Source organism: Olea europaea, chromosome 20 (genome assembly GCF_002742605.1).
Source record: "Olea europaea var. sylvestris chromosome 20, O_europaea_v1, whole genome shotgun sequence".
NCBI classification, from domain to species: Eukaryota; Viridiplantae; Streptophyta; class Magnoliopsida; order Lamiales; family Oleaceae; genus Olea; species Olea europaea.
The window spans coordinates 19,936,991-19,956,863 of NC_036256.1; the positions used below are offsets into that span (position 1 = coordinate 19,936,991).

The window sequence follows — 19,873 nt, forward strand, 5'->3', positions numbered from 1 at the left end:
TTGATGGTTTATAGATCGTTCGTGAAACTTGTGCTTTATTTGTCGAATAATGGACCATGCTTGGACTTGTCTATGATCATTTTGACGAATATCAACTTCTTAAGTATGTTCCCATGCATACTTACGAATTACAAATAACTCATTCGTGTCCATCTTCATCGCTCGTAAACGCTAATGGCAACTATTGTCAATGCAGATAATTGTGTACATTGACTTATTTGATTTTTTCACTTTAAATTCAAACTTACATTTGAAAGTAATCTGATGCGCAACTTCATGCAAAATTTATCTTTATTACAAACAATTGCTCGACATATAAATATTCATCATCGAGAATTACACGTGAACAATTAAAGGACCATTCACTCGTTCCAACCTATGACCTATCATCCGACTCATGTCTTCGACAGGATAACGCCATCAAAACCTCATTTGTAAATTCATTTTCATTCTCATTGTCTTGAACTATCGAGGGAAGTCTATGCGTAATAGTGATATCATAGTGAGGAACAACTGTATCGAAAATAGTCACATCATCCTTATAAACTATCTCCATTGTGTCGCAAAAATTATTCACATTACAATTTCCTCCATCGGAATCTTCATGTTCACTCTCGGAGACATTCTTTTTTACTATAGTTACGCAAACAGGAGTTGCGTGATTTTGGTTTAATTCAATTAAAACCTTCAATTCAGTTTCGAAAGTAACCATTACAGGTGAAATTAAAAATGGATATATGCTCGTTAAATAGAAATTTTAATTGTATGTCGTATTGAGAGGGATCGACGTTGAGATTGTTCTGTAAATTATGGTACATTTCTGCATATGATGTGCTGATCTTATCACACTTGCAGTAGTACCTTGTCTTTTACTTGTTCATTTCCACATCTATCAATTATTTTCATTCATTTCAAATTCACCAAAGTAACAAATCAAGAATATAGCTGATCCCATATCTGCATTAGGAAACATAATTTGTTAAAAATATAATTACAAGATAAAAAAGGGGGAGAAAAGTCGAATGGACTATCTGTTTTGGCTCGAAACCGCCGGCCCAATCGACTGGATCCAGCCATCTGAAAAATAGACGACCCAGCCCATTTGACTGGGTTGTCAATTTTCCAACTGGCCCAGACGATGAACAAACTATTCCCAATCGACTGTTAATGTATATGCAGATGAATTTTTCTTTTTTTGCTTAAAAATTATAAATCCATTTAAGATTGTAGAAATTTATCTGCCTATGTCGAAATAAGATTTAACGATTAAAAAATTTTATTAATTTAATGAAAAAAAATAAAATACGCTAATATACTTATCAATTCCGAGTGATAGCTAGAAACAATATTGACATTCGATAAATTTATGACATTTCAAGGTTAAAGTAGATGAAAAATGAAACAATTTTTATTCGTGTTGAAGTAAACAGATAAAGAAAGTGGCTTGATTATAAAATTTTTAGTGGGAAGTGTTTGGAATTCTATATAATTTAAAAGGATATTATTGTCTTTTTAAAACAATACCATATTTCTATAATTGTATAACATACAAGGATAATTTTGTCTTTTACACATGAAAATGTCATTATGGTGAATGGTAAAAAAATTTTGATCGAAGTGAAAAATAGTAATTTTAAAAAGTACCCTGAAATTCCATGCATAGGTATCCAAATATAATAAATTAATTACTAAATAGATCTATTCAATAAAACTTCCAAGTTACAACAGATCTTGACAAGAACAAATAATTTACAAAACTAACACCATCTATATCTACATACAAGAAGTCCAAGTTTTGCCCTATAATTAAATCACAGAAGAAGATTATAAGATAAATCACTCAAGAATTCACCTCCTAAATCTCCAAGTTGATACAGCAAAAAGGGGTCGATCTTGCCAACATATCACGACACAACCATTCTCTTCCTTGATCTTATAACCATCACAATTGTAACCTTGCAACAATTTATTTGCTTGCAACATAGCATAATAGCCCAAAGGGACATTCGCAAAACCAGCGAAATCAAATCTTTGAGCCCATTTTCCAAGCTTTTCGTGCCTTTCCTTCCTCTCCGCTCGTTCACACGCAACAATATTCTTAATCTCCTCACCTAACATCTTCTCTATCCTGATTCTCTCTAAAGATGTTCTAGGCAAAGTAGACTCCAAACTGTCAAACAATGCAGAATAGAAGTACAAGGATTCCGATATCCTCTCCATTAGGCTCGTCCCATTGTGGTCAGAATCTTGTTCTGTAACCACCATGATCTTTGGCGACAAACCCCATAAAGCAGTAAGAAAGCTATCCATATTAGAAGAGGGTGTTGAATATAATGGTGAGGAAGAAGCCGAGTCATTACTTGGACTACGACTATTGACCATATCTTTCTCAAGCAATTCACGTAAACTACTTTGGTTCATTTGATTGACCATTTGCAAGTGAACACCGGATGCATTCATTGGCATCGGAAGGGAGTTCTTCCTAAGTTCAGAATCCGATGCCAAAAGTAAATGCAACTGCATAATCGAACTAACTGCCAGCGCCTCTCCAGTTTTGACGTGAACTTTTTCAAAATCAAGATTTTCTAGTTTACTAACTAAGGGGTTGAACTGAAATGGGATATCCAATTTCTCAGCTTCTTCAATCAATACATGAGCCATTTGTTCCAACACTTCCTTTTGTTGATGAATTCCCGTTATTCTCAAATGGGGCGGTCCTTCAGGCCGTGCACTTAAATCTTGAATGAGTGCACACCATTGAGCAGGTTCGGCTGCATTCAAATCGATAACATGAACCATCTTCTCACCTTCCATGGCTTCGACAATGGCTTGGTTAGTGATCACAAAAGCAACCTTCATAAATGGCAAGAACTTGGAAAACATTTTCCTCACAAGAACCTGTTCTGCATAAATCGTGATTTGAGTCAAACGAAAGGCCTTATAAACACCAGGCCAGGTTCTAAGGATCCTATCTGCTAGAGCCTCGGAGAAATATGAAGCAATTCGCTGCATCGTATCGCCATCAGGCGATGCAAGGTGGGAAATTTCATCAAGGGCTATGTTTGCATTTTCAAGACTGCCTGTAGCCACATGATTTGCACAAGTGACTAACAAATGGATCAAATACAATCCTCTCTCTTCAGGTTTAAGCTCCTTGAGCCATGGATATGGTGACATTGTTCCAGGTGAAACTGACAGCATGGGAAACATTTGCAGGGATGATGAAATTACAGAGGAAGATCCATCTTCTTGAAACATTGGCACCAAAAAAAAAACAAAAAAACAAAAAAAAAAAAAAAAAACCAAAAAAAAAAAAAAAAAAAAAAAAACCAAAAAAAAAAAAAAAAAAAAAAAAACCAAAAAAAAAAAAAAAAAAAAAAAAACCAAAAAAAAAAAAAAAAAAAAAAAAACCAAAAAAAAAAAAAAAAAAAAAAAAACCAAAAAAAAAAAAAAAAAAAAAAAAACCAAAAAAAAAAAAAAAAAAAAAAAAACCAAAAAAAAAAAAAAAAAAAAAAAAACCAAAAAAAAAAAAAAAAAAAAAAAAACCAAAAAAAAAAAAAAAAAAAAAAAAACCAAAAAAAAAAAAAAAAAAAAAAAAAAAAAAAAAAAAAAAAACCAAAAACAAAAACAAGTGTGTTCCTTAAACAAGTGAATCGGAAATCTCGAAACAATCCGAAAATACGCAAAAAAAAAATAAGGCCAGCCAATAATTTCGACCTAATTTAATGCGAAAACAACCAAAACTTGGAACGGATCAAAAGTACAAGAACTCACTTACCAAATCAATATTTCTAAATTCCTTACTAGGTTTTACAATTCATCAAAACCCAGAAAAGGCCTCAAGAAAATTTCCACAAACAGCTAAGAACTCTCTGGTTTTTTCATGGATTTGTTAGAGAGAGAAAGAGCGGTTTGGCTCAGTCTATAGCTAAGAATTCAAATAGCAAGAACTTACACACCAGATTTCTAAATTCCCTTCTGGGTTCTATAATTCATTAAAAACCCACAAAATTCCCCAAGAAAATGCTCACAATTAGCTAGGACTCTGGTTTTCCAATGAATTTTGTTAGAGAGGGAGAGACTAGAGAGAGCAGCTTGGTTCAGTTCTATGGCCAAGAAAACACAAGATTTCAGTCGGTTTTGAAAGAGTTCCACATGGCTACGTTTGTCTACAATGCGGGAGGGGTAGTTTTTGTCACCAAAGTGTGCTTTGGTGTCGTCTGTTGAAGGAATATGGAATTTGTGAGAAAAAGTGCCATTTTTTGCACCTTTATCCTTTCCGCAGAAAGTTAAAAAGTCCGTGTCTTGAAATTTGTACATATTCTTTGTCCATGAAATCTCTCGTCATTTTCTCCTCAAAGGGACGAAGAAAATGGCACATCAAATGACAATAATGTGGAGGAGTTAAAACCTTGTTTGAGACTGATTTTCCTCAAAATTTATTTATTTTAAAATTCATTATCCACTACACATTCTCACATAAAATAATTTTACATATAAATTCAGAATTTTTTCTATTTTTTAAATATATTTTCTCCAAAAATCGTCACTCAAAAACATATTTTTCCAAAAATGGAGCTCAAACGGAAATATTCAATACAATTAAGTTGAGTGAAAGTTCAAAATATATCAATTCAAAAGGAACTCGCACATGACTTCAATGGATCGAGGCGTCAATCCGATTCTTCAAGTGCATTTTTGTGCGCGCGCTATAAATAAAATCTATACTACCCAAGTTTATACCTTCAAATATGAGTCATATTCATTTTATTTTTTTCCAGTTAACGTTCCTTAAAAATATTTCTCATTTACAATAAGTGCATTTAGAACTTCAATTTCTTATTGATCCGAGTATCATTTTGAGCATTTGAATATATGGTTTTGATATTTTTGTTAATGAGAACACAAATCTATGTTAGTCTACTAAAGAGAAGAAATATGTCTCTGTTTAAAATTATGTCAAAATTCAGGAATTTCCTAAGAAATTTTTCTTGGTTTGAATTACTATTACTTGTATGTTGAAGTTTGGATTATAATGCATACTAAATTATAACAAAATGAAAACACTGTTTGATTTAGCTAAAAGACTGATAAATATTTAAATCAAAGTCAAAAAACAATTTTAATCATACATCACATGAAATTCACACTTTTTATGAACTTCCAATCGTACATTTCGTCATTTTATTAAAATATATTAAAATTTTGATTTTAATCAAAATCAAATAGTAACTAAGATGAACAGAAGATTGAGCTCTTGTTATACCATTTTTATCAAGAAAACGGAGTAAAGTACATACCCACACTCATCCGTCTTATATCTAAGGGGAAAAGTGTTCTAATTTAAAGGTTCAATGATTTTTATTGAAGTAAAACTCTTTAAGTACTTCACATGCATTTCTTTTGTCGACTTGAGTTTCAAAACCTTTTATAATGTACAAGTTTTTCGATTATCTTAAATAACAAAAGGAATACCATTAAAATCTTATTTGTTATATTGTTAAGTTTTGTCCGATGTTCTACCCTAAATATATATTAATTTTTTAGCAGACCATCTTGAGAATAACTCTCCCCCTCCACCAACTTCTCCATATACACATACAAGTATGTACTAATTTTTTAGCAGACCATATTGAGAATAACTCTCACCAGGGGCGGACCCAGACCATTTGAACTGTGGGGTCAAATTTTTTTTTTCGAACAACGTATCATGGAAAAAAAGGAAAAATCGGTTGTTTACTGTTCATATTTGATATGTGCACTTTGGGAAGAAATCGTTGGATTATATGATATATTTATGGACCAAATAATGGATATGAACCATGTGATATGGATATAGATTTAGAATTTGGACTTTTTGAGGCAAAAAATTAAATTTTCAGCATAAAAAGAAAAACAGAAAATTAAGTTTTCAGCACCCAAAAAAAAAAAAAAAAAATCAGAAAACTGTGGGGTCATTTGACCCCACATGACCCCATGTGGGTCCGCCCGTGACTCTCACCCTCCACCACCTTCTCCATATACACATATAAGTATGTGCGTATTCATTGAATTTGGAAATTTTCATGTGTTGTACATTTGTCAATTATTTTCATTTGAGTTAAGACTTAAATTCTTACATTACCTATTAAATATTCAAATTTTTTCTCGACTACGGAGAATAATATTTTATAACGTATAAGAAATATTGTCTAATTTTATTCAATACTTTATGCTAAAATCCTTTGGTGAACAACTCTCCCCTTACCCTCCGCCCCTCTCTCTAAATAAAGAAATAAAAGTATGCTAACAATCCAAATGTCTCTTCTAGAATTTGGGAAAACTCTTGTGCTGTTATGTTTGTTTGGACATAGATTGTATAGGGAATCAAAGAGTTGGCCAACGACATTAATATTCCTCAATATTCACAAGGCTCCAAACATGCCCTTACAAGCCAAACAAGGTGCTATCAGATTTGTTCTCTGGTTCATTTTAACTCGCAGCAATTGCAAGAACCTGTCCACTTTGGCTATATGCTCCCAAATTTTTATTATGTTTTCCTCTGCTTTAAAAGAAAAAGAGAGAGAGAGAGAGAGAGAGAGCCAGTGACCTCTAAACTGGTATCATCTTCTCCTATAAAGAAAAAAACAAAAAGGGCAAAGTAAGAAGCCAAAGAGAAGCATCCCAAAATCGTAATATGATATATTTTAAAGCTCTCGACCGAACTATAATTTACAGAGACGTGTTAGGAATCAAGACATAGTGTTCATCTTTACTATGAGAGTTCAATCCACTCGCTGTCGCAAATTTTTACCGTAATAGTAAAAAAGAAGGATATAAAGGATCTCACACATGTTTTGTCCAAAAATATTGTAACGAGTATACCCGTGAATGAAAAAGTATACATATGCTCCACATAGTCTAACAAGCCAACAAGAAATTTCAAAGAAGAATAAGCATCCTTGAAGAGTCGGGTAGCTCTTCGTTGCCTACCCGAAGAAAATAAAAAAGAAAAGAATACATTGAAGATGTATGAACTAGCTCTTCCGCATTTGTGTTGTTTGTTCAAGATTAAAGTTTCCACTTTGAGCAGAATGAGAGGGTTAGAGACTAAAATACTTAGTCAGCTTCCCTAGACATAGATGTCGACTGTTGGCTCTTTTACTCTACTCGGCTCCATTTTGTCCCTACAATTAAAATATCAATGAATAAGGTTACTGCATTTGTTCAGCACTGTAGAGTCAATGTTTAAAAAAGGTAATATAAATGAGTACTACTGCCCTTAGACTTGGCCTTGAGGCACAAGTCTCAGTAAGTCGAGGCTTATGCCTCGATTACGCCTCGACAAATGGTACTCGAGGTGTAAGCCTGCTTCGACATGTCGAATGAAAGCCTCACGTGCCTCAAGATACAATTAGACAATGTTTTGAAACAAAAAGAACCAGAACAGTTTTTGTTGAGATCAATATGCGCAACGCACCATATGGAAGTGCTTCGTGGCCTCGACACTTGAACAGGGGTGATAAATATGATAAATTCTTTCAAGTTCTAAAGATAATAAATACAAATGGAAGTACATGAACAAAATAGAGAGGACAGCGTTAAAAAAAATATTGTTAGCTGAAAACATAGAGAGGTCAACACTCACTTTCAACTATTTTCTCGGAGCCGAGCGAGGGAGACAGCAATCTGAGCACCAAGGCATGCATTATTTTTCACAAGAGCGATGTCTAAGACGGCATTAAGGAAATGCATACAATAAGATGGACGTAAAAAGGTCGAGGCAAATTAGTGAAATTGGGTAGGATATAATAGGACGAAATTTATGTAATAAAAAAAATCGTTAGTAAGATGTAAACAGTTCAAGGCAAATTAGTGAAATTTGTGTAGAATAGAATAAGAAGGGGAAAAAAAATCTTAAGCCCAAAGAAGTATTTGTCTATTGATCCTAAAGCATTATATAAAGGATACTTGAAGCAAGAGAGGCCCCTCCAGTTAGTTCATTCACTCTACCAAGCAAGAATGGAGTTTCTGCACTGCCAGTTATATTCTGCTCCCTGAGTTGAATAACGATATGTAACATATAAAACAAATAAGAAGCAATAGCCCATTTACAGCTGTTTCAAAATTAACGTGATTGAGAACAAAGATTTACCGAGCTTCCTTGAGAGCTTTTTGTATTGCAGACTCGATAAAATTTCCTGAAGCAGAGTATTCTTTTGGAATAGGGACAGCTACCAAAATCCCACTGTTCATGCCAAGATTCATGTTTGAATCTGCGGGACCAGAAGCAGAGAACATTACTAAACAAAAGAAAAGATGCATAATAGAAAATGAAGAAACACCTTGCCTATTAATCGAGCACAATCTTCAGGCGAATCAACTCGACATGGTGCCTAGAATTTTTGGGCAGAATTTACCAGTTAATAAATTTAAAAGATAGGGGAAGAAAGAACTTCACCAGGAAAAATGCCGCAGAAAATGCAAGTCTACAATTTAATGTAGTACACAGGTGATATATTATGTAACTATTTAGACACAATCACAGAATTCAGTGCTAAGGATAAGAACAACACATTGGTCGGAAGAGTTACTATCAGGACTCCTACTATAATGGAATGAGGCTAAATGGTGTAAATATAGACCTTGTAGCCACTTGTTTCTGTGAAAAATGCAGGGAACTCGTCTGTCTTATATGCTGCAATGCAAACCCCTTGTGTTTCCTGTAGTTCAGCAAACAATAGTTTTTTTCATTTATTATGCATAAAGCTATAGGATTTCTTTATAATATTTGGAGTAACAAGGAATTACCAAATATTCGAGGGTTCTTGGGATATCTAATATTGATTTTACACCCGCAGAAATTACAGCAATCGGAGTCCTCCCTAGCTCCGTAAGATCAGAAGATATGTCCATTGCTGCAAGAAAATAATAAAGAACAAGTTATTCTGCCAACTACTTTGTTTCTTTACCGATAATCATTCCACCAGCCTCAAAAATTTATGACTCAAGAGTGCACTCAATGGTTGCTGTCAACACTACAAATGAAATCTTGTTTGTTAACTTACTACTTTCTCCATATCTATGCACTCCACCAATACCCCCGGTAACAAATATTGGAATCCCAACCTGCAAATATGAGAAAAAATAGCAATTACATACCTTTTACAGGCACGCTTGGTAGAAAAAGAAAAAAAAAAAATGAAACAAAAAAGAAGCTTATAAGATTGCAACATTCACCATGAAAGCGAAAACCATTGTTGCAGAAACTGTCGTTGCACCATTTCCTCTAGTAGCTACCTGGAAAATTTGCCAATAATCAATGCATAGTACTATCGTACACCTGTTAAAAGGATCTAAGCTCAAATTAGGCATTAAGAGCATATCTGGCTAAGCTTATAAGCTACTTTCTAAAAAGTAAGTTAAGATTTGATTCCTAGAAGTAAGTTTTGTTAGTATTACCTCTTTTTAAACTTTAGCCAAATGTGTTCGTAAAAAATTTTTTCACGTTCAACAATTAAAATAACACTTTATCGACGTTCAACAATATAAATGTTGCCAAGCATACATTCAAACAGAAGACACGTGGTACTAATCAAAACAACTTGATGGAAGAAGGTAAAACCTGGGCAAGACATGCTAAATATCTAACAGAACAAACATAAATGGTCATGAAATTTGACCAGCAGGGCATTAAATCTGGGAATAAAGATTTTTTCACATCATGAGAGTTACTACTGTAAATGGAAAAAGCACAGTGATTCTCCCAAGCATCAAATGATGATGAGAAATATTGAGAGTTTCTATCTCTCGTATTGCAATCAATATGTTGACACCATATATGTTTATAAAGGAAATTATCCAAGGCTGCTGACAAACACAATTAAGCTAGCTTCTAATACTCACAACATGTGCAATGTCCCTGCGAGCTGTCTTCCGAGCTTTACTTCCCATTTTAGCCAGCCTCTCTAGTTCATCCATACTCAAACCTAAAAATAAAACATCAGTCTACAAACGCAAACAATACATATAGTTTTTTCCATTCTGAAAATGAGTTTTGTGCATAACTAGCAGACTAAAAGAAAGAAGCTTTAAGGCAATCAATAGGTACAAATTTGCCACCATTACATGAGATAACAAGTAATTGAAAACAAGATGAATAGTTAGCCCTCCTCCCTCAATGAGAAAATTCTTCAAAAAGGAAAAGAAATAACAGGAGAGAGGTTATGTTATTTTATGAAAGAACCTGAAAATGTTATGAGAGCTCACCATTCATCGCATTGTGTTTTATTGGTAAATATAACCATCATCCAGTGAGCCATCGGACAAGATTCCATTTACAAATTACACGACAAGAACATGTTCAGTTTTCATAAAGTGAGCTGATTACAACTTTTTAAGAAGGAAACTTCAGATTTCTAATTTTCCAATGTCTTCTACCCATATAAAAATGTAAAATAGAATCTGCAGATAAGATCATGCTCAACGACAGAGGCAAGAGAGCAGAGATTTAGCTAGCAATAATGTATCTGACAGGTCAAATGGATTTCAAAAGAATTTTGTTAAGCATAGTTGACAATAGCTAGCAATAACCATATCTGAATATTTTTAAACTCCGCTCTGACAAGATCTAAATTGTACAACCAAAATGGTTTTCAAATTAAATAATATTTACTAGCACTACACTAAATGTTCCTCAAGAAACTCTAATGGACTGTGTTAATATACCCTTTGATGAGGATATTGAATGTTATAAAAGTAAATCATGGTTAGACAAAAAGAAGAAGGTTCAATAAAGACCTATACAGGGTACACCGTCCAAAATAGCGATGGTGGCTGGTACAGCTCCGTTTTCTCTGACTATTGCCTCCACCTCTTTTGCCGTACCCAAATTTTGAGGATACGGCATCCCTAAAAAACAGGTGAAATGACATGTATAAGTATGCACGATGAGGTTTCACATCATCAACAACTAACAAGTTTAAGCATGTAAAAAATAGAAACTGTGGTCCGTAGAATACTAATTCTCAATCAAACAAAACACAGGTCATAACAATATCTTTGGCAAACAAGAACTTCGTGCTATTTCATTGTCAATGCAAGATTCACAAGGAATCCAAAAGCTTCCCCATGACACAAACGATTTTCTGTCATATAACAAAAAAGGACGTAAACAGAAACTGAAAGTTAAATAAGAATATGAACACTGAACTTGATGGCATGCCAGACTATAAAAGTTTGTATCCACAATAACAACTCTACCCACAGGCCACAATAAGGTACCTTAGACAGGATCTACTGACAAGTCCAATGCAATTGCAAGACGAGGTTTTGTGCTAGTGCCTTGCTAGTAATTCTCTTGTTAAGTTGTCTAAAATATTGATAATAATTAAGTAACGGTCCAGCTATCACGACTTCGCGTACTGAAAGACTAAAACAGGAAAGGAATACATCAGACTCTTTCTTCTTCTTCTTTTTTTTTTTTTTTAGATTGATGAAGAACAAACTAAAGATCACTGAAAAGTTTTACCATTGTTTGGGCTCCATTTTAATTTTAATGCATTTTTCTATTTCTTCATTTCAACCACACATTCATCAATAAAATAATATTATTATATTACAAGTGATCATTATTTCCAAAATACATTTCCTCCCAAAATCACATTAAAATGGAGACCAAACAGGGGTGTGACTCCATTATGCATACCATGAGAAATTATGGTGGATTCTAGAGCAACCACCGGTCTCCTATGCGTTAAAGCTTCAGAAACTTCTGGGGATATCTTTATCAGTCCTTCAACCTGTAAAACAACAAATTAATCAAGTCCTAATACAATTAAACAATAAATAACAGAATATTCATGCAAATTCTCCAATGAGCTAGGCAAAGATTAAAAAAGTTACTTACTTTGTGAACCTGATTTTCAAAGTTATATTTTATTAACAAAACTTAACATTTGAATACAGCTAATGGTGAACTAATAAAATATTCTTCAAATTGCAGAGGTACAAAAATTACACCTAAAATGTTATGATAGTGTGTGTATAGATACATACACAGACATCAGTAAAGAAAAATTAGAGCAAGGGAGAAGAAAAAGAGAGTACCTTTGAGGTGGGATTTGAAGGGTTGAAGTGTCTTTGGAGATTAGCAATTCTGGAGAGAGCCGAAGACGCCATTATTGAGAGTTAAAGTGCTGCAAAATAGGAGAGAATTTGATTCTTGAAATTGAAGTAAAACAAGAAATACACTATGAAATAATCGCGTACAGACTTTAATAGGGATTTTTTCTTTCTTCAATCCGAACCACTCCCAAACATTCGTACGTAAAACATATACATAGTAAATCATCGTGACGGCCCTCCTAAGCGTGGAAGAAATTTAATCAATTTTGTAGAGAAAATCATACTATTATACAGCCACAATTATTGAAAATTGAACATTATTCAGAAAAGGGCAATTTTGATATTTCATTTCATATGGAGTAAAAAATGACGGCACAAATTGGGGCTAGTACATTTGCAACCGTCAGAAAATTTCATCAAAATTGCTTCCAGGCAGGACCTAAGTCCCTGATCGTCTACCATTAAAGTTAAAAAATGAGTTTAGGAGCACTGAATTTTTATAGAATACGTAATTAAAAGTAGGACAGCAACAACGTGTAATTGAAAATAAATTTGAGAAAAAAATAATATTAAAGTAAGGATGAACAAACAAGGGCTAAAGTAAATCTGAGAAAATTTAATAGAATATAAAATATGTAAAATACTTTTCAACAATGCTATTTGTACATTAACAGTTTGACATTATTCTTGACATTCCATTGTTTTCAAAATAAGTGTTGGCAGGAAAATGTTTTTTTATTTTCAAACTGTTCAATGTGATATCACCACCTGATACAATATAAATAATTATATCAAATTCAATGTACAAGTAACATGATTCAATATTTTTACAGAGTTCAGTCAAGACAAAGTCTATTAGTTTCTGCACTGCTACAACCTGAACTAGTGGATGGAAAAGAGATTCTAAAGATCCTTTAATGCTGGGACTTAAGAGGTGACATAAAGATGTGATTATACCCTGTTTGGCTCAGACTAAAATCTGAGTCAAACTCAAACAATCAATTTTAATCACATCTTTCACAGGTCTTACAATTTTTCAATCACACATTTCAAAAATTTCTATCAAAATCTATTAAAAATATAATTTTAACCCCAACCTAACACGCTCTAAATCTTCAAGTTCAACTATTCTTTTTTTGCTTTTTGTTCATTTTGTACAAGTGAGAAGTCATTTTTCAGGTATAATGATTCGTAAAATGTACATGAGACAGTTTTGCTTGTTGACACTTTATCTTATCTATGCAAGTTAATGTCTCAGCTTTTTATCGCTCGTGTTCTTTGTCAAGTAACTTGACATTCCGGCCTTTCTTATTCGGTTGGCATGTTATATATAGAATGGTGCTGTCTACAAACTCTTGCATTCACTCAAACGCTCGCAGAGTGTAGATTTATATCTGTAAATTTGAAGTGATTTCAATGGTAGAATAGGGAGAGGTGCTAAAATTTTGTTCATCATATTGTTCAATACGAATAAATATTCCGTACCATCATCTTTACTATTTTCTTCTAGTTTTCTCAAAAACAAAATCAGATGAAAACAAAAGAGAATCCAATTCAAGAGGGTGTGGTTGATAGAATTTATCATCTTCTCTCTCCATGCATCGCCTTCTAACCTAATGCATTTTAAACTTTTTGTATGGTGTGTAGTAAGCAATCAATTTTTCCTAGTGGACTTATTTTGTTGGATTTGTAGTTATGACTGTCTATTTCTATCTATTTTGTAACGGTGCCATGAAACAACCAAAACAGTTTCAATTGAGTCCTTGTGATGACCACGTTTTGAAAGTACGATAAAGGGAATGCTTTATTTCTTAATTTAGCTTTCAAATTATAGACGATATAATATTAAATATTGTCTTTTGCATCTATCAAGTATTTAGCATTGATACACACATAGTTAGGGACAGAATTAGGGGGTTTCTCTGTCCCAAAAAAGGAAATTTACATAGAGTATTTCTTGTTGTTTTTGGAGTTTGAAGTTACTCCTTCGAAAATAATTCGACAGAATTACCTGAATGTAAGAAATGATCAATAGGATCCAAAATTGTAATTCGAGCCCACCGACTTCACGATATTTCCTTAAAATGAACTTGCTGCCTTCAATGGTGCTAAAGACGTCCAACAATCGTTTCCCAGGATAGAACGAATTTTAGTCTCCTACAGAAGCAGCACTGCAATCTGCAGGAGTTCCAACGAACTCAACGAAGTGTGTTTTATTTCGAGACAATATCAGAATGAGAGAGAGGGAAATCAGATTCAAAGCACAGAAAGTTTGCAATGAAAATGGTGTAAATTTTCTGGTAAAGAGACTGGCTATTTATAGACTTGTTCGTGGCCATTCGAACAGTCATCACCTTTCAGACAAACCTCAAAAATTCGAACAGACATGATGTTTTTAAAAGTCGCGTCTGTTAAGTCGGTTAACAGTCGACTGTTAAAAGAAAATAAAACACCCGAAATAAGCCAAAATTTAAATTTTAAATAAATTTTGTCCAAAAAGTTAATATAGTGTAAAGGTCCACCCGCACCCGCACGGAACCGAACCGGACCGAACTCGGACACGGGCACGTGCTCGTGCCGTGTCGAGCCGAGCCGGCCGACCGGTCGGACGGACGGCGGCGGCGGCGCGCGCATGTGGGTTTATGACCGAATCCAATAGGATATAGGTCTTCCCCCTTCCAAAGACTATTGGTACCCCTTGGGCCCAAACCCAATTCCAAACTTCCACCTTATAAACCACACCAAAGTTTCCTAACTTTCCTATGTGGGATAAGTGTTTGGAAAATCAAATTCTTCCATAATACTTAGTTTATGTGGGTTACTTTAACACTTAATATTTTATTCAATTTTAAATGGTTTTCGATAAATAAATATTTCACGTTAATCATCTCGCGGAGTAGAACGTGAATATGCTAGGTCCCGTATTAATTAAAAGGTGGGTCCGACTGAAATTTGGGCTCAAAGTTGACCCATTTCATAACCATTTTTTCTAACAATCCCCCACATGAATGAAATATGTTGACCTTATTCCAAACGATAACATCTGATATGTTTTTTTCAAAGAGAAAATTGAAGAAGATTGCATCGGGATAAGTAGTCAATGACTTTGAACTTTCCCTAGTAAAATCTATCGGATTTCCTTAGCCAATTAGTAGCAAGTTGCTTTGAACAGTCAGCCGTTTATGGAAACCTAAACAATAGAAGTTACACGGTTTTCTTCGAACACAGTTGGTTCTCACGTTTGTGTCCATTTTGGCCTTGGACACCTCCTGGTTCATGAGTGGTTTTTAAAGAATTCATCTTCATCTAATTCTCTTAGAAGCGGCCCCTTCTCACTCACATAGGTGATTTCCATAAAGAGTATTCTGCTATACTCCACTTGAACGAATCAAGCTATAGAAATAATTAAAAGCGTATCTTAACCTATTTCGTGACAGCTGGGCACTAGCTCATCATAGGAATGGGTAGAAGTAAAATCTTCCCAGTGCATACTAAGTTTTTCACAGTTCGATTGTCCCATTGAACCTAGATCTTGGGATCTTCAGTCAACTAGGTTGGGTTGCCACCATCGAAACTTTTGATTATTTTATTAGTTTTAATTCCATCCCCTTCGATGAACTTTCAACTTGCTCTTTTGTTAAACTTTTAGTTAGCGGATCCGCAATATTCTCTTTTGATTTCACATACTCTATAGAGATAATGCCTGTAAAGAGCAATTGTCTAACAGTATTGTGTCTACGACGTATATGTCGAGATTTACCGTTATACATTGCATTTTGTGCCCTACCAATTGCTGATTGACTATCGCAATGGATACATATAACAGGCACAGGTTTTATCCAACATGGAATATCTTCTAGAAAGTTTCGTAGCCATTCGGCTTCTTCTTCGACTTTGTCTAATGCAATAAATTCAGATTCCATTGTTGACCTAGCTATACATGTTTGTTTTGAAGATTTCCATGATATTGCAGCACCTCCAAGTGTAAAGACATATCCACTTGTTGATTTGGAGTCTTTAGTATCTGATATCCAATTTGCATCACAGTACCCTTCAAGTACTGCTGGATATCTCGAATAGTGCAATCCAAAATTTTGGGTATGTTTTAAATACCATAAAACTCTAACAATAGCCTTTCAATGATCAGTGCTTGGATTAGTTGTATATCAACTTAGCCTACTAAGTGAATAGGCAATATCAGGTCGAGTGCAATTCATGACATACATTAAACTACCAATAATACGAGAGTATTCCAATTGAGACTTACTATCACCAGTATTGGAAACAAGATGCATACTAACATCCATAGGTGTTTTCATAGGAATAATATAATATTTCTTAAATTTATCAAGAATCTTCTCAATATAGTGTGATTGAGACAATATGAGACTATCAGATGTTCTAGAAATTTTAATTCCTAATATAACATCGGCCACACCTAAATCCTTCATTTCAAATTTACTTGTTAGCATCCTTTTTGTAGTTTGAATTATGGTATCATTGTTACCCATAATCAACATGTCATCTACATATAAACATACCATGACATATCCATTTGGAGTGTTCCTGACATAAACACATTTGTCACATTCGTTAATTTTGAAACCACTTGACATCATAACCTTGTCAAAATTTTCATGCCATTTCTTAAGAGCTTGCTTTAATCTATATAATGATTTAACAAGTCGACACACTTTCTTTTCTTGTTCTGAGACCACAAATCCTTTAGATTACTCCATATAAATTTCTTCATCTAATTCCCCATTCAAAAATATTTTTTTAACATCCATTTGATGTATATCCAAATCATTCAATGCTACTATTGCAATAAGCATACGTATGGAAGTGATTCTTGTCACAGGAGGATAGGTATCGAAATAATCAAGACCTTCTTTTTGTTTGTAGCCTTTATCGATAAGTCTTGCTTTATATTTGTCAATTGATCCATCTGCTTTCATTTTCTTTTTGAAAATCTATTTACATCCCAAAGGCTTATTACCGGGAGGGAGGTCTACTAATTCCCAAGTATGATTTTGTAGTATGGATTCAACTTCACTATGAACAGCTTCTTTCTAATATGAAGCTTCGGTTGATGACATAGCCTCCTTAAAACTTTGAGGTTCATTTTCTAACAAATATGTTAGAAAATCAGGCCCAAAGGAGGTTGACGTCCTAGCCCTCTTACTTCGTCTAGGTTATTTATTTATAGATTCTTGATCTATGGTCTCTTCGTTTTCACGAGATCTCTTTTGTGAATTTGATTCATCTTGCATGTTATAAGAAAAATTATTTTCGAAAAATATAGCATCCCTTGATTCAATAATTGTATTAACATGCATATCAGGTATTTCAGACTTATATACCATAAATCTGTACGCATTACTATGGTAGGCATAACCAATGAATACACAATCAATGGTTTTAGGTCCTATCTTAACCCTTTTAGGTTTAGGAACTACTACCTTAGCAAAACATCCCCATACCTTCAAGTATTTATAATTAGGTTTGTGACCTTTTCATACTTCATAAGGTATCTTTTGCGTTTTTCGATGTGGTAGTTTGTTAAGAACATAGTTGGCAGAAAGCAAGGCTTCCCCCCACAAGTTCTGCGGTAATCCAGAAATTATTAACATAGCATTCATCATCTCCTTCAATGTTCTATTCTTGCGTTCGGCAATACCATTAGATTGAGGATAATAAGGCGCGGTAGTTTAATGAGTAATTCCGTGTTCCGAACAGAATTTCTCAAATGGTGAATCATATTCACCACCTCTATCACTTCTTATGGCCTTAATCTTTTTGCTAAGTTGATTTTCAACTTCTAACTTGTAGTGTTTAAATACTTCAATTGCTTCGTCTTTGCTTTTGAGTAAATACACATAGGAATATCGAGTACAATCATCTATAAAAGTGATAAAATACTTATTACCTCCCCTAGTTTGAACAAATTTTAAATCACATATGTCGGTGTGAATTAAATCTAGGGGTTCGGTACTTCTTTCAATAGAACGAAAGGATAGACGTGACATTTTGGCTTCTACACATATATTGCAATTGTGATTAGGATTTAAATCACACTTTGATAATAAATCAAATTTGATTAGTCTACGCAAAGTGTTATAATTTGTATGTCCTAATCGTTCATGCCAAATGTTAAATGACTCAAGCAAGTAAGAAAAAGATGTATTCTTATTCATAATTGGAGGTACAACAGTCATTACATTCAACTTAAAGAGCCCCTCATTCAGGTAATCTTTTCCTACAAACATTTCATTCTTTGAGAGTACAAATTTGTCCGAGATAAATACTAGCTTAAACCCGTTCTTACTTAGTAGAGAACCAGATACCAAGTTTTTCCTAATATCGGGCACATGAAGAACATCATTCAGAGTGAGCTCTTTTCCACTTGTCATTTTCAGCACTATCTTCCCATGTCCTTCTACCTTGGAAGATGACGAGTTTTCCATGTAGAGATGTTTATCATGACCCATTGTTTTGTAGGCAGAGAACATCCCACGGTTTGAGCATATGTGATGAGTAGCTCCAGTATCTACCCACCACTCCTTAGTGTTTCCAATTAAGTTGCATTCAGAGACGACCGCAGAAAGATTCATGTCTTGTAACCTTATCAGTGAGGTTCTCATGTTCTGTTACATTGGCCTGGTTAGTTTTTCCCTTCACATTTTTTGGCTTTCGACAATCCTTGGATCGATATCCTGCCTTGCCACGATTGTAACAGTTGCCTTTAAACTTTTTAGCAGTTTTTGAAGAATCAATTTGTTCTTCCCCATTGTGCTTCCTCTTTTTGCTAGCCTTGAAACATCCTTCTACAATGTTGGCTTTTGATTCCATCGAATTAGATGCACCATTCCTTTTTTCAATTTTGCGATTGTCTTCTTCTATTCTCAATCGGATAATGATATCTTCAAGTTTCATTTCCTTCCGCTTGTGCTTTAGGTAATTCTTGAAATCCTTCCATGAAAGTGGTAATTTCTCAATTAGTGCAGCGACTTTTAATGATTCACTTAGTTTCATTCCTTCGGCATGGATGTCGCTAAGTATGATATGAAGTTCTTGAACTTGGGATATGACAGTCTTGTTGTCAACCATTTTATAATCCAAAAAACGACAACAAAATGAATTTCATCATGCCGGCATCTTCGATTTTGTACTTTGTGTCCAAAGATTCCCATAGTTCTTTTGCGGACTTAGCATTGCAGTACACATTATATAATGTGTTATCCAGTCTATTAAGTACATAATTTCTACATAAGAAATCAGAATGCTTCCATGCATCAACCGCAGCCAATTTTTTAGCATCACTATCTTGCTCGGTATATGAAGACGCGTCTTCTTTGAGAAATTTAGCCAGATTTAACGTCGTCAGATAAAAAAGCATTTTTTGTTGCCAATACTTGAAATCTGACCCATTAAACTTTTCTATTTTTTCCCCGGTCGCATTCGGGAGTGTGGTACCAGAAGTTGCCATTTCTGAAACGCAATCAGAAGATCAACGGTAAGAAGGAGTAGAAACAGAAACAAAATAATAATAGAAAAAATTCGTTTTAAGATTGTTGTTTCTGGAGTTTGAAGTTACTCCTTCGAAAACAACCCGACAGAATCATCTGAATGTAAGAAATGATCAACAGGATCCAAAATTGTAATTCGAGCCCACCGACTTCGAGATATTTCTTTAAAACGAATTCGCTGCCTTCAATGGTGCTAAAGGCATCCAACAATCGTTTTTCAGGATAGAACGAATTTTCGT

General features: G+C 34.2%; 2 protein-coding genes across 3 annotated transcripts; both read right to left on the reverse strand.

Moving 5' to 3' along the window:
- Positions 1-1,702: 1,702 nt before the first annotated feature.
- On the reverse strand, positions 1,703-3,310 carry LOC111369958 (scarecrow-like protein 3). The gene has a single exon (XM_022991693.1). The coding sequence runs from the start codon at positions 3,256-3,258 to the stop codon at positions 1,849-1,851; it is 1,410 nt and encodes a 469-aa protein (XP_022847461.1). The 5' UTR covers positions 3,259-3,310; the 3' UTR covers positions 1,703-1,848.
- A 3,453-nt stretch (positions 3,311-6,763) lies between these two features.
- LOC111369959 (pseudouridine-5'-phosphate glycosidase) lies at positions 6,764-12,610 on the reverse strand. Of its 2 annotated transcripts, none has more exons than XM_022991695.1 (14): positions 12,498-12,610; positions 12,088-12,176; positions 11,687-11,780; positions 10,780-10,890; positions 9,886-9,968; positions 9,220-9,279; positions 9,048-9,108; positions 8,791-8,897; positions 8,625-8,702; positions 8,330-8,375; positions 8,135-8,255; positions 7,951-8,036; positions 7,628-7,709; positions 6,764-7,166 (listed from the first exon to the last, which is right to left on the reverse strand). In XM_022991695.1, exons 2-13 carry the CDS (start codon positions 12,157-12,159, stop codon positions 7,630-7,632), a joined length of 999 nt encoding a protein of 332 aa, XP_022847463.1. In that variant the 5' UTR covers positions 12,160-12,176; positions 12,498-12,610; the 3' UTR covers positions 6,764-7,166; positions 7,628-7,629. The 2 variants fall into 2 exon arrangements, with proteins under 2 accessions (XP_022847463.1, XP_022847462.1); XM_022991694.1 differs by lacking the exon at positions 12,498-12,610 and adding an exon at positions 12,254-12,408.
- Between the last annotated feature and the right edge of the window lie 7,263 nt (positions 12,611-19,873).

Coding starts and splice junctions, on each gene's coding strand:
- LOC111369958 (XM_022991693.1), bottom strand. CDS start 3,258: ATGTTTCAAGAAGATGGATCTTCCTCTGTAATTTCATCATCCCTGCAA.
- LOC111369959 (XM_022991695.1), bottom strand. CDS start 12,159: ATGGCGTCTTCGGCTCTCTCCAGAATTGCTAATCTCCAAAGACACTTC. Junction 9,969..10,779: donor GGACGGTGTACCCTGTATAG/GTCTTTATTGAA, acceptor TTTTATTTTTAG/GTTTGAGTATGGATGAACTA. Junction 8,376..8,624: donor CAGAAACAAGTGGCTACAAG/GTCTATATTTAC, acceptor CAAAAATTCTAG/GCACCATGTCGAGTTGATTC.